This window comes from Typopeltis vanoorti, chromosome 13 (genome assembly GCF_054136105.1).
Source record: "Typopeltis vanoorti isolate ZY-2024b chromosome 13, IOZ_Tvanoo_1.0, whole genome shotgun sequence".
Lineage (NCBI taxonomy): Eukaryota > Metazoa > Arthropoda > Arachnida > Uropygi > Thelyphonidae > Typopeltis > Typopeltis vanoorti.
In genome coordinates, this window is record NC_143561.1 from 32,256,473 (window position 1) to 32,272,059 (window position 15,587).

A 15,587-nucleotide genomic window follows, 5' to 3' on the forward strand; every position below is an offset into this window, starting at 1 on the left:
TCACATCGTCGGTTTCTTCTCCCGAAAACTGAGGAAAAATTTGCTGGGGGTTAATGCTCCTAAAGAATTCTGGATCACTTAGCTCTGTACTAGTTGGGAGAGACATATTTATCCTTTTAGCTTACACTACAAAATTTAAAATTTCCCTTCCAAAAGATAAATTTTTATTTTTTGTTCTTCGCATGCGACTGACGCCACCTCACTGTATCTGATTAAATTCTTTCCCTTTCACGGATCATATACATCCTGTCGACCGTGCCATTTGTTAATGTTTGTTTTTTCTATGTTGCCTTTGCTATGGTCATTGTTTGTTCATGGTCCTGCACTCCATTTCCTTTCCTAAAATTTTTTTCTAAACTTTATCTATCAAATTTTGCATTCAATCCCACTAGCTTTATCATCTTCTGTCAGCCATGTTTCACTAATACCAACAACTTGTGGCCTGGAAGTGCCAACCAAGGCCAAAAACTCTTCCTTCTTGTTCCTAATACTCCTGGCATTAGTGCACATGAATTGCAGAAGCCCATTAGTCTCATCCCTACTTTGATGCCTTATACTAACTATCCCATTCTGATTTGTTGTCCTTCATACTCGCTCTGGCATATTATACTCATTCATACACTCAACTGCCTCCCTAAAGTCTGCATATCTACCCCCCCCTCCACCTTAATAAATCTAGTTTCCTGAGTCTGTACATCCACTTCCACTTCATTCATCAACACTTTTTCCACCATAGTTGAAGTCTTGTATGATAACTGCTCAGCCTGATGCATGTCATCCACATTTTTTTTCTGGAACCCCAGGTCTATAGCAGCAACCAACAATATATTTTGTACCATTGGCCTCTATCTCACACCAGATAGCCTCAAATGAACCATTTCCATCAGATCTACAATCTTCCTTAACTTCTATTTTTTTCTTTTTTGGTTGAAGTGCTTTAGCTATCATTAACAATACTCCTCCTCCTCTATTTCTTTTATCTTCTCTGAAAATACAATATCCATTACATTGTCACTTGTAACTACATTAATCTCTGAAAACCAGGTCTCATAATGCCAATAATTTCTGGCCAAGTTGAGCTGACCAATGCTAAAAAAACTCTTCTCCTTTATTTCTGATACTTCGAGCATTAGTGTGAATGCATTTCACCATCCTCTTGGGTCCACAGTTACCCTTACATTATGTTATTACCTGCCCATTCAAATTTGAAACCTGTGAAATGACGCTCAGCTCTTCATAATCATTCCTGCACTCATACTTACCTATCCCGTTGATGGTCAGACACATGCTTGATTGCTTCCCTCATAATATCTCTAGTTTCTCTGGTTTTGCACTTCCAAACTCTCAATGAACAACACTTTTTCCAAGCACCTGACTCCAAAACCATTTAAGTGCAGTCCATCAGGCATATACAAGTCCTTATGTCCATCAAATTCACTCCACACATCTATAAACTGCATACCATTCCTCTTGCATAATCTTCTCACTGACAATCATGACCCTTCTTTTCAATTCTATCCTATCCTATCATACCAATTATCATATGTTCATGAAATAATTACAGAAAATAGCAGGAAATCTTAAACAAATGAATTTTGCATTGCAAGATACTTGTTATTTAGACTTGCAGTCTTAATAATAATTACACACACACACACACACAATGGACACCCCATGGGCAAGGTGCATCATGCCATGTAACAAGTCAGGTGTTTGTAGCTGATATAAATTGGAGGAATATGATGCCCCAAGTCAGTGCAACTGTGTCCAGGTGAAATGGCTGCAAGATGGGAACTGACGGAGTTTGAAAAAGGTGTGCCCTGTTGCAGGCCTATCCGCTTGGCAAATTGTTGATAAATTGGGCTATCCTAGGTCAAGAACCAGTGATACCATACTGAGATGGAAGTGCAGGGAATCAACTACAAGAGCTACCCACAGTGGATGACCCACCACACTCACCGAACATGACTATACTGTGCTACAAGCATATAAAAATCATCATTCACTGGCTGACACATTAAATGTGGAGTTACTGGCATTGACTGGAACATGAATCTGAACAAAAACATTCAGAACCGAGGAGCACAACATTGGTTTCCATGGTCAGACTGTAATATACAAGCCGCAGATCACCCAAACCAACATGCAGTGTCATCTTCCATGTCTCACTAGGAAACCAACATGCAGTGTCATCTTCCACATCCCACTGCACATGCAAAAAGCATGTGCAGTGGGATGTGGAAGCCTGTGATGAGGAGAAGCCTGTGTAGAGGATATAGCATGATTTGCTGCTTATGGAGCAGCAAATCATGCTATATCCTCTACCGAGCAGATGGACAAATGTGGGCATGGCAGGTGCTCAGTGAACATAACATCTCTTACCAGAGTGCGTAACCCGAACTCTATTATTTTAGAGGTGGCAGTGTGATGGTATGGTATGGTATGGTATGGTATGGTATGGTATGGTATGGTCCTGTTTTTCCTCAGCCCTCTGTTTGTGGTGGCATGAACATTGAACTCCAAGAGGTATCTGAACATTATGGACAATGCAATGCTTCTACTTTGTGTTGTTTCTATGGAACTGCCTATTTCTCTTTCAGCAAGACCATGTCATAAGGCTGCTGATGTAACTACTTGTGGACAGGAACATCACCACACTTGACTGGCCTCCACCCCACAACAGTCCAGGACCTCATTACATGCCTACAGGAAGACTGGTCCAAAATTCCCATTGATTACTATCATATGCTTGTGGAAAGTATGCCCATAGGATTGCTGCAGTCATTGCAGTGAAAGGAGATCCTCTACCTTATTAAGGTGGGCACATATCTGTTTGTTTCCTCCACTGACTTCTTTCCAAGCAGAGAGAGAGAGAGAGAGAGAGAGAGAGAGAGAGAGAGAGTGTGTGTGTGTGTGTGTGTGTGTGTGTGTGTGTGTGTGTGTGTGTGTGTGTGTGTGTGTGTGTGTGTGTGTGTGTGTGTGTGTGTGTGTGTGTGTGTTATCCATCCAAGATGAACCAACATTTTCTGGTGAAATAATAAGATAAATAAGTTGGGAATTTTTAATTTCTTTAAAACTGTCAAATGTAAGCGAAATTAAAACATATCAATATTATAAAAACAATACAGTGGAATATTATACAAAATCAAATATTTGCACTGGCATTATTCTTAATTAACACTAGCCTGAAGCCAAAGCTTAGTTAGGTCTAGCACTGTCGTAGACAACATATAGTGAGATAAATTGTAAGTGGAAACTGGCATAACACATTAAGATAATTCCACCATACAATAATATAACCTAAATCTTTTCCATATACTTTATAAAAATATCTTAAAAGTATGTAAAATACTTACTAGTATACAAAATGACTTTTCTTGTATAGAACCAGTAATGAAAAACTGGGAAAAGTAATAAAATAAGACTAGCATGCATGAAAACCAATGCTGTCATCACTTGTTGACTTTTGCCGAAAGAATATTTCAATAGCTCTAAATCCAGATTGATTCTACAAAAAAAAAGTAATTAAGATACTAAAAAACAATTTCCTAAATCAAAATATTTGCTAAATTTAATCAGCAAATACATGTTCTTGTTCAAATCAGATAAGCATGCTGTCATTTCAAAACATCAAAATAATTCTACCATATAGTATTACAACCTAAATCTTTTCCTAAATACAACCCATGATAGTCCAAGAAAGCCTTGCCAAACTGACTACAAACCAACTGCCTGATATTCATTGGCTGCAGAATGAATGATATCTGTATGATACATCAGACTCATCAACATTGCTTTATAACCCATTGTCAACTTTTTAATTTGATATATGCTTTATACTAATGCCAGCAGTATCCAGAATAAGGGAGAGGAATTGGTGGTGCAGATAGCATCAGCCTGGCCAAAAATTATTGGGATCACTGAGACGTGGTTGACAGAAGAGGATATAATAACAGGAATAGAAGTCACTGGGTACAGCATTTTTCGGCAGGATAAGAAGGGAAAGCATGGTGGTGGAGTACTGCTTATGATAAGTGACAACCTATATCCCCTAAGAGTGGAGGCTTTCGAAAGCAGTGACACTAATGATTTTGAAAGCATATAGTGTGAGGTAGAGGTGGGAAAGACAGACTATTTAGTGGGGTGTTGCTACAGACCCAGGAGCACAGAGGGTGGAGACCAGGAGATGTTTAGACAGTTGAGTTTGGCAAGTGAAAGAAGAATGATTCTTATGGGAGATTTTAACTACAGTAGTATAAATTGGGGAGAGGAAGATGCATGTAGCAATAAGGGAATGGAATTTCTAGAATTCTTGAGGGACAAATGTTTTAGAGGTTCAAGATTTTTGGAATTGGTTATAGCATCAGAAGAGTTGATAATAACTGAGATGACATCTCACCCACCAGTTGGAGAGCGTGACCATACGGTTTCGACTTGGAAAATGAATAGACATGCAGGAGTATCAAAGAGACGGGAATGTATGTGGAATTATAAGGCAGGTGATTATAATAGTCTAAGACGTCAACTTGGGGAAGTTTCATGGAGGGAGGAATTGGAAGGCCGGAATATCATTAGTGTGCGTGGAAAATTGTGAAAGAATATTTGTTAGCAGCAATAGTAAGTTGTATACCACGAGTGAAGAAGAGGACACAATTTGGAGTAAAGTGGATGACAAACAATATTAAAAACAGGAATTGCATGCGAAAAAGAAGCTATAGAAGAGATATAAGGAGACAGGTGAAGAGAAGATGCATGAAGAATATAAGGCACAGGCCAGAAGAATGACTAGTATGGTAAGGAAGGCGAAACTGGAATATGAGAGGAGATTGGCCATAAGACCCAAAGAAAATACTAGGGAATTTTTAGCTATGTGGCCAGTAGGAGGAGAAATGACTGTGGAAGAATGATATTGTGGGATAAAAATGGGAATAGAGTGACTGATACAGAGGACATACTGAAATTGTTCAATGAACACTTTATTGGAGTATTTCATCCTGGAGGAGTAAGTTTTAATACTAGAGGCATAGGACAGTTTCGAGGTTTAGAGGTACAGGAGGAGAGTGTGTTTCAAATACTTAGTACTCTGGATATCAGTAAAGCTGTGGGACTGGATGGTATTTCACCACGAGTTTTGAGAGAATGTGCTAGGGAACTGACAGTGCCTTCCACCTGGGTTTTCAATGAAAGTCTGGCTGTTGGAAAGGTGCCCATGGAATGGAAGGAAAGTAAGATAGTGCCATTGCATAAGGGCAGTAGCGGACTGGAAGTGTCTAATTATAGGCCAGTTTGTGTGTCATCAGTAGTTGCTAAGATCTTGGAGAAAATAGTGAAAGATCGTATAAAGAATTGGACAGATGAGGGTAATGTTATCTGTGAGAGTCAACATGGATTTGTGAAGGAACGCTCTTGTTTTAGCAATATGCTAGCTTTTTATGATAAAGTTACAAGAGCATTAGATGAGGGAAAGGCATATACTGCCATTTTCTTATATTTAGCGAAGGCATTTGACAGGGTGCCACATGATAAGCTGATATTTAAGTTGCAGCACATGGTCTGGATGTCAGATTGGTAAACTGGATTCAGGATTGGCTGTCCAATAGGTATCAGAGAGTTGTGTATGGTGGGGCAGTTTCAAAGAGGCAGATGGTTACAAGTGGGGTCCCACAGGGCTCAGTACTGGGCCCTATATTGTTTAACCTTTATATCAGTGACATTGTTAGCGGATTGCAAGGAGATATTCAGTTGTTTGCAGATGATGCGAAGCTGGGAAGGATTATTAGTAATAGTGCAGATGTGGTAGCCCTGCAAGAGGATTTGAATAAGCTAGATTAGATGGGAAAATGAATGGGGGAGGGGATGTCAGTTTAATGCAGCATAATGTAGTTTCTTGAGGTTTGGGAAACATCAATGGGACACTGCATGCTCTATGGGAGGAGTTATACTGGAGGAAGTAGGGGGAGACAAGAGATCTGGGGTTGATGATTGATAGAAACCTGAAATTAAGGGGACATATTGCAAAGGTGGTGAAGGTAACACAGAAGATTGCTGCAATAATGAGAAGGACACTGACCTGCAGAGATAAAAGGGTTATCATTCCGTTGTATAAGACTCTGATCAGACCACACTTGGACTATTATTCTCAGATTTGGTCTCCAGGATTTGAAGGGGATAAATTAACTGTGGAAAGGGTACAAAGGTGGATAATAAAGATAGTTTCAGGACTGTACAATGTTAGTTATGTGGATCAGCTGAGGGAATGTGGACTGCAGTTTGGGATAGAAGAAGGAGAGGTGATATGATTGAGACTTTTAAACTGTTGAAAGGTGTCAACCCTGTTACAGGAGAGTTCTTTTGCTAGGTTGAACAGCAGGAAGGAGTGATGACAAGAGGCCATCCCTGGAAGTTACGAAAGGAAACTGTGAGCAAAATGGTGAGGAGTGGTTTCTTTGCATGGAGGGTACCATGGAATGCATTGCCTGATGGAGTGAGAGCGAGAACGGTCAATGAGTTTAAGGAGTGGTATGATAGACTTTGTATTTTTTTTGTGGGGGGGGGGGGACCTCCCATCAATGAGTCTTGATAGACTGTGTTTCTTAGGAAGGACCTCTCACGATGAGTCTATTGACTCCATGGAGGCCTGAATAATAACAATAATATATTATTACAGCTTAATATATCCTTTATATTTTCATGAGTACTATAGTAGTATAGATAATGCAAATAATACCTCATTCAAAAAGAAAAAATGAACAACCCAAATGTAAATTTATACAAAACTTAAATAATTTTAATGTAAAATATGACAGGTCTGGCTCAACTGAACAAAACTGAACAAATTCCATTCCACCTAAGGTACATTGAGAATTCTGGATCAATCAAACAAATCGAATATTTTATGTACTATTATAAATCCCAAAGATTAGATTAGTCTCGCATTCAAGAATGATTTCATTTGTTATAAGTCACATTAGTGTAAAGCCCTTTTTCAAAAACTGTTTAGACACAGTTATAATCAACACTGTGTTGAAATACGAATCAACATCCATTCAGATAATAAGCTTATCTGTATGGATGTTTGTGGAGGAAAGATCCATACAGATAAGCTTATATAATGTACAGTTCAATTTATTTATTTATTTATTCATATGGAGTTTCCTCCCTTTTCTCCCCCGTCCCTATTGGGGTGAGCTGAGCCCCCCTCATGGGGGGGTTAAGTATTTATGGCTGTAGATCCGTGTGTTCACAGGGCCGGTTTGCCTGCTTGCGGGATGAAAAACCCCAGATAAACTGGGGAAAAAACCCTGCTGTCCACGCCCAAGACCGGCTAACTTGGCTATGGCTGAGGAAGATCCTTAAACTCCTCACGTCAGCAACGGGAATTGAACCTAGGACACTCCTTCCCTAGGCATATGGCTGCAAAGCGCATAGCCACTCGGCTAACCGTGCAGACACTAGTGCAATTAAAAATTGTGTACTACAATTATAAAAATTACACCATAAATTAAAGATGCCAAGAAATTATTATTATTTATTATTATGTGACACCTCCAAAGACTCATCGAGGGAGAGTGTGCCAACAGCATCAAACGATTGATCCCCTTCCAACTACTAACCACGCTCAAACTTGCTTCAATTTTTGCGAGCCATTAGTAGTAGAGGTTCTAGCAATTGACCAACCTTTGCTGGCTAATGACTTCATCCTTTATCCAAGTGTAAGCAAAAAGTTTGCATGTGAAGTCACTTCACAACTGGGCTACTTGTATATAGAGGCTAATAACTTCACATCAGTCGCCTTCGTATCCCATAATGCAAAGCACATATAGGATACTAAGGCGATTGATGTGAAGTTATTAGCCTTATTATGTTATTAGTTATGAAGTTATTAGTTATAATATTTGAGGACACGCAGAAGCTCTCAGCAAAGTGGGTCCTCAAATATTTGAATGCCGACCAAAAGAAAGAATGTGTGCTGTCATCACAAGGGATTTGGGGTTATTTTGAGAAATCAGCTGCAAAATGTTTGGCTTGTATTGTGACTGTTGATGAAACATGGGTTTATCACTATGACTCAGAGGCAAAACAACATTCAATGGAGTGGAGACACCAAGGCCAAAGAAGTCCTGAACCTAAAAGTCAGAAGAGAAGGTTCTTGACAACTTTTGGGATATGGATGGTGTAATCCTCACCAAGTACCTCAAAGCAGGTGAAACTGTTACAGCAGCAATTTATTCAACAGTTCTGAAGGATTTAAAGGAGATACTGAAAAAAAAAAAAAAAGCTGCAGGAAACTGAGCAGAAGCGTGTTGCTTTTGAAGGACAATGCACCTGCTCACATTGCTCATGAAACCCAACAGACAACACACAACTTGGACTTTCAATGTCTGCTTTACCCATCCTATTTGCCAGACCTGGCCCCACCTGACTATTTCCTATTCCTAAATTTAAAGAAACACTTGAAAGGAACAAAATTTACCATAGATGTTGAAGTCATATCTGCAGCTGAGGACTGGTTTGTGCAACAAGGGAAAGACTTTTCTCAGAGGATTGCAAATAATGCAGCAGCATTATAACAAGTGTATAACACTTCAATTCGGAATATGTAGAATAATGTTTAAGTTACACGGCTATACCTCAACTCCTTCACGGTGATTATCACAACTTTTCAGCACACCCTTGTATGAGGCAGAAGTCGACAGAATAAGATATTTGGTCTGATGTAGGTTTGGAAATGTATATGTAACTTGGATAAGTGAGCAAGCAAAGAGCGATCATTATGGGTGATTTTAATTATTGCAATAGTGAATCAGGGAATAAGGATAATGAATTTCTTGAGTTCTTAAGGGACAACGATCTCAGACAATATGCAACAGAGAGTACATGAGAATTGAATCTTAGATCGGATTACATCATGAGATGCGATGGTGTCTAATCTTCCCTGAGGCTAGATAAGGTAGGATGAAAATGGATTAAGCACGAAATCTGGAAGATGAATGTTGGAAATAATGAGCTGCATGAAAAGTACAAAGAAGAGACCAGGAAGGTAACTCAGTTCGAAAACTGCAATATGAGTAGAAATTGGTCAATAAAGCTAAGAAAAATCTTAGAGCTCTTTCGACATGTGGCAAGAAGAAGAAAGAATGACTATGGCAGGATGATGTTAGTTGATGACAATGGGAGATTGGACTGATGCAGAGGATATAGTTGAAGTATTCAGTGAGCAGTTTATCAGAGTACGTAGTCTAGCTATAAATACTGTTACAACTTGAACAGCACATAAACCTTTAACCTATCAGCAAATCATTTACAGCTTTTAGCACGTACAAACCACATGTATAATGAGCATATAGCAGCACTCAATGTTTGAGATGTTTCCCTTTTGCTTTCATGCATGCCAAAAGTCTGTGAGACCACATATTGATGGCAGCACACACAACATTCAATGGAAACACTGCCACTGCTCCCTCCAAATCCACCTTCAGGCTTGAAATGCTGGGTATCATTTCTTGCAGGCTATTCTCTCAAGATCCAACCAGAATTTGAAGTCCAACAGATTGGGACTTTTAGACAGCTAATCAGATGGTGACATGGCGTTTGGCACATGTGCTTCCAACCACTGTTGTGTGGCCCTCACATTATGTACTGAGTCCTGTTGGAAGGTCTACTGTGAAACAAGATGTTGTTCAGGGGTCGTACCAGAGGACCCAGCACAGTGTCTTGATACACCTTGGAGGAGGTTGCAGAAATACAGCTTGGATACCCCCCCCCCCGATACATCACCCTCCTCCCCAACCAAACCATCATTGATGCGAGGCAATGACCTCTGAATCCTAGGTGCTATGACACTTGTTGTGAGACTATCTGGGGCATATACCCAATCATTTTGATGGTTAAATGACTCTTGAATGGTGAAAATTTTCTCATCTGTAAAAGAGATCTGTGTCTGCTGTTGCATACCACCAGAAAAATGCCTTTGATTTTATCACCCTCTGCAGCATAAGTTGTAGCATTAGGAAGTTTCCAGTAGAAGGAATATAAGCTCTCATCCCTCTCCCCCCCTATGTCATCATTCAGTGCATAAGACATTGTTCTCTGCAAAACGTTCATCTCTCTCGCTACATTAGTTTCTGCATGATCACATACATTGGAGGCATGCCTTCACAGCCCTCGCAAGCTATTGCATCCTAACACAGCATAGTCAATCTGTTCTTTGGAGGTCAGATGTGTCTTCTGTATTATTATTATTATTATAACATCTCCCACTGTAAGTTAACCGGTACAGCTAGACAACACGTTCTCTACTGATAAACACACGAATGTTGGCTGTGCACAGCACCACTAATGGAACTGAGCTTGTACAATTCTGTGGGCAGCACAGAGGTGTGTGGAAGTTGTAACAGTCTTTATTGCAAGACTGTGCATTCCATCCTCTTGAAGGCGACATCATGAGAAGCTGGTGTGTAGAGGATATGGTACTATGGGGGACTGATAGTGAACGAGAAAGAAGTATATGAGGAATTAAGTAAACTTGATGTTAATAAGGTAGTATGGCTTGACAATATATTGCCGAGTCTTGAAAAAAATGCTTTAGGGATTGGATAAAAGACTAGCAAGTTGGGCAGCTGATTAGCTGTGAGATGGATATCAGCATAAAGGTCACTAGTGGAGTGCCACAGAGATCTGTTGCAGGACCAATATTGTTTAATTTATATGTTAATGATATTGGTTAACTGGAGATATACAGCTGTTTCTAATGATGCAAAGCTGGGAAGAACTATTGAGAAATAGAGCAGATGTTGTGGCCTTGCAGGAGGGTTTAAATAGACTATATGAGTGGAAAAGTGAGTAGAGTCTAAAAATTCAGTTTAATTCTGTAAAGTGCAAGGTCTTGAAATTTGGTACGTGGAGTATACAATTAATGGGGAAATTTTGAAGAAGGCAGAAGAGATGAGAGATTTGGGAGTGATGGTGGACAGAGACTTGAAGTTTAGGGGTCACTGCTAAAATTGTAAGAATGTCACAATGGAGTATGGCTATAATGAGGAGGATATCGATATGCAGAAGCAAAAAGGCTATGGTTCCCTTATATAATTATTATTATTATGCAGGTATCTTCATGGAGTCAGAAGACTCATTGTGGGAGATCCATTATTCAAACACTAGCCATCATTCACACCCTATTCACCAATAATGCAGCAACCACAACTACTTCAGGCAACCCATTCACCACCCTCCAAACAAAAAATCTAGTCCTAACACCCTTGCTAACCACACTCTTACACAGTTTCCACTGATGATCCTAGTTCTCTTCCTTCTTGCTGTGTGCTGAAAAACGCCTTCAATGTAAATCCTATTAAACCCCTTTAATAAATTAAATGCTTCTATCATAATCTCCTCTTTTTCACCTGTCATCTCATTTCTGAAGCCTACAGATCATCAATCTATTCTCATACGGAAAATTCCACATGCCTGCCACAATCTTTGTCACTCACCTTTGGATCCTCTCCACTTCTTGATCCCCAAGACCTGTCACAATAGTCGAGATGTGGCCTTATAGGGGAACAATAACCTCTCTCTCTCTCTCTCTCTCTCTACATTTTGGAAAATTAAGGCGACAACTACCATGTTTGAGTAAAACTTTAGTTTAATATAAACCAAAATCTACATTCAACGTTTCAACCTTGAAAGTCCAGAAAGAGAACAAGAGAAACAAGCTGCACTACAATCTACATGGTTTGTTAAAGTTACTGACCAACCATTACAACAATTACTGGTCTGACCTCTGGTGAAAAAAAAAAAAAAAAAAACTTACTACATCAACGTATAGGGATTGTACGTCCTGTCACCAATGTACAGTAAGTTACAGGTGCAGTGGCTGCAATACACTCCAGGATGTGCCAATGGGAGGAGAGGATCCACAGAGGAGTTGAATATTTTTTTTAAGTTTCGTTGATGATTTTTAGTTCATGTTTCAGAGCTTGCCGGTTAGAGCAAATTGTTATAGCTCTGTTTTTTAAGGGTGTTAATGACTCCATATTTTTGTGATGGGTGGTGGTATGAATTAGCATGTATGTATTGGCAAGTGTGTGTCGGTTTGCGGTAGACCGTGAAGGATAGACTGCCTGAAGGAAGACGTGTGACCAGTATATCCAGGAATGGGAGCGAGTTCTGATTTTCAATTTCGATAGTAAATTGTATGCATTCATGTTGTTTATTCAGGTGGCTAAGGAATGTGTTTAGCATTTGTCACCCATGTGGCCAGATAACGAACACATCGTAGGTTTTTAGAGTGGAGAAATCAAGAGCACTTTGCTCAAAAGTTTCCATATAGAAGTTAGCAATTGGGGGGGGGATAGTGATATAAAGGTCGAAACGTCGAATGTAGATTTTGGTTTATATTAAACTAAAGTTTTACTCAAACACAGTAGTTGTCTCCATAATTTTCCAAAATGTATTCGGATCACCATGTAAGCCTAAAAGAAAGGACTCTCTCTCTCCCCCCCCCTGCTTGTTAGCAGGGTGTTCTTCAACTACCATGTAATCTGAAGTGCTGTTTTGGTTACCTTTCAATATGCCCCTTAAAATTTAATTCCCTGTCCACAATAACACCTAAGTCCCTGGTCTAATCAGTTTCCTTCAGTTCAGTTCCATCAATATAGTACACAGATGCACTCTTCCCAAAGTGCATCACCTTACACTTGGTCACATTAAACTGGCAGCCATTTACCTTTGACCATACTGCTAGTCTGTTTAAATCATTCTGCAGGATCTCTGCATCACTTTCATTTACCATTGCTCTTACCAGTTCAGCATCATCAGCAAACAACTAAATATTTTCCCTCAAATCATTTCATATATCACTGATGTAGAAATTAAACAGCAGAGGGCAAGCACTGAGCCTTGCAGTAGCCTACTAGTCACCTATCTTCTCCTGGACAACTCCTCCATAACCACTCTTAGATATCTGTCCATCACCTACCTTCTAATCCATATAACCAGGTTAACATCCATCCACACTTCCTCCAGTTTATGCAACAGAGTTCCATTTGGAATCCTGTCAAATGCCTTTTGCAAAGTCCAGCAGTATCACTTAGCCATTTCCTTTATGCAACTCCATTGTCACTTTATTATAAAAAGTAAGCAAATTACTAAGGAAAGACATATCCTTCACAAAACCAAGTCACATCTTATAAAGTATCATATTCCTATCCACTCAGTCCTGAATTCTGCTGTTCACCAATTTCTTCAATACCTTAACCACCATTCCTGAAATGCTGATTAGCCTACTTCTGTCTTGTAGCTTCCTGTATGCAGTGGAACTATATTGCCCTCTTTACACTCCATTGGCACCTTCCCAGTACTGAGGCATAAATTAAACAACTTGGTCAGAGGAGCTGATAATTCCTTTGCACATTCTTGTAATACATTTGCTGATATGCCATCTAATTAAGGTTCTGCAATATTTTAAGCAACTCCATTTCTTCAGCCTCTATTCTCTTATCAGTCAATGTCACCCACCACATATGGTAAACCTCTGCAAAATGCTCACTCAGTAATTTAGCTGTCAAAATCTAAACAGCAGTCTAAACAGTGGATAGAAGCCAATTGTTCAGCACCAAAAAAGACAAAGTCGGTCAGTTCCATCAGCAGGAAAGGTCATTGCATTGGTGTTTTGGGATGCTAAAGGCATTTTGTTTATTAATTATCTTGAAAAGGGTAAAACAATAACTGGGGAATATTATTCTGATCTTTTAACCAGACTAGACGAAAAAATTCTTGAGAAAAGACCTGGTTTGCAGAAGATAAAAATCATCTTGCATCAGGACAATGCACCTGCCCACAAAAGTGTTTTGGCAATGGAAAAATTAAGGGATCTGCGCTATGAATTATTGGAACATCCCCCCCCCCCTATTTCCCAGATTTGGCTCCCTCTGACTTGTATCTCTTCCCAACACTAAAACTCTTCCTTGCTGGGCAGCATTTTTCTTTGAATCAAGAGATAATTGCAGCTGTAGAGGGGTATTTTGCAGATCTTACTGAGAACCACTACAGGGATGGCATATGGCACTTGATAATGGCCCTGGAGCATCGCTGGAATAAATGTATTAGTCTTAAGGGAGATTATGTTGAAAAATAAAAATAATTTTGAAATTATAAATTCGTTTTTTCATTGTTAGGCCGAGAACTTTTCAGACCACCCTCGTAATTAATCAAACTGTACTCATCATGCTAATTTACAAGTGCACGTCATCTACATTCTTTGTATACCCTCCCCCACCACACATTATAGCAGTAGGCAACCAATCACATATTCAGTCCCATTGGCCTCTATCTCGCACCAGACAGCTTCAAATGAATTGCCCTCTGAATCCCTGTTCCAGTGATGTACTTCTACTACTCTTTTCTGGCTTTAATTCCACTGATATCATTAGCAAAACATCCCCATCACTACACGTTCTGTTCCTTCTGTCCTCTCCATGAGATACTATATTTCATGCATTCTATTCCTATGACCATGTCATCTTCAGTCAACCATGCCTCGTTAGTGACTATAATTTTTGGAAAAGTTGTACTAATAAATATCAAAAACTCCTCAAACTTATTTCGAATACTTCTGGCATTAGTATATATAAACTGCAATGTCCCCTTTATCCCTTACACCTTTTGTTACTTAGCCCACTAAAGTTAACCCAGAGCACTACTTCTGCATCATGTGATCACTTTCCCACTTACCAACGTCAAGCTGACTATACCCATGTTCACCTGTGCATCCCTCCCCAAAACATTCTAGTTTCCCTGACTTTGTACTTCTAAACTTGCACTGAACAACACTTTCTCAAGACTCCTGACACCAATTCTGTTTAGATGCAAGCTATCCACCTTATAGAAATCCTTCCTACTATCAAACTCACTCCACACCATTCCTCCTGCACAATCTGTGCACGTACTCATTTGCAATTATAGCTCTCCATCTCAGCTCACTTCTATCATACCGTGGTAACAGACCCCCAACTTTTACTTTCTCGCTCTTCTTTTTTGTATGCGCTAGCAACTCTTTCATGCTGTGATCAGAATGCACATGGACTGCTCTTTGAAGATTTGGTTGGCTGGTTTTCAATGGAATTAGGATGTATTGGAGAAGGTCCAAAGAAAGAGGTTCTCTAAGTCAGTGTTGAGTCTATGGAATATGGGAAATGAGGAGAAATGCAACTTGCAAAGCCAACTGCTCCTAATTTCCTTGCTCACATCCTCCTTATATGGTTTCCATGGATGGTGTCTTGTTTTACCCCCACCTCCACTCTTCTCTACCTCCTATTCAAGAGTCTATGCAAATTGCATTTCCTCAATACATCTTCATGGCCCACATTTAAAGATCAGTTACCACTTTAATCAGTTTTCTCTAAACCCTTTTTACTATATCCTCATTATTATGAAAATCAGAGGACCAAATTTGTAATCAAATTTATAAATCAAGTAATTTACATGAGGCTTAATCAAGGCTGTATACAATGGAACCGTAATTTGTCGTTGTCCACCACCACTATTGCCAGGTCTCTTCTTTCCTCAGCCTCCTTCAAAGTATATACTTT

The 15,587-nt window shown here is 39.5% G+C and overlaps 1 protein-coding gene across 1 annotated transcript in view; it reads right to left on the minus strand.

The window, feature by feature from the left end:
* The window catches only part of LOC150100034 (sterol O-acyltransferase 1-like), a 296,476-nt gene that overhangs the window by 207,183 nt on the left and 73,706 nt on the right, over positions 1 to 15,587 (minus strand). The window contains exon 6 of the mRNA XM_090402947.1: positions 3,357 to 3,508. Coding sequence (XP_090259073.1) covers positions 3,357 to 3,508 — 152 coding nt within the window. The remainder of the gene's footprint in view (positions 1 to 3,356; positions 3,509 to 15,587) is intronic.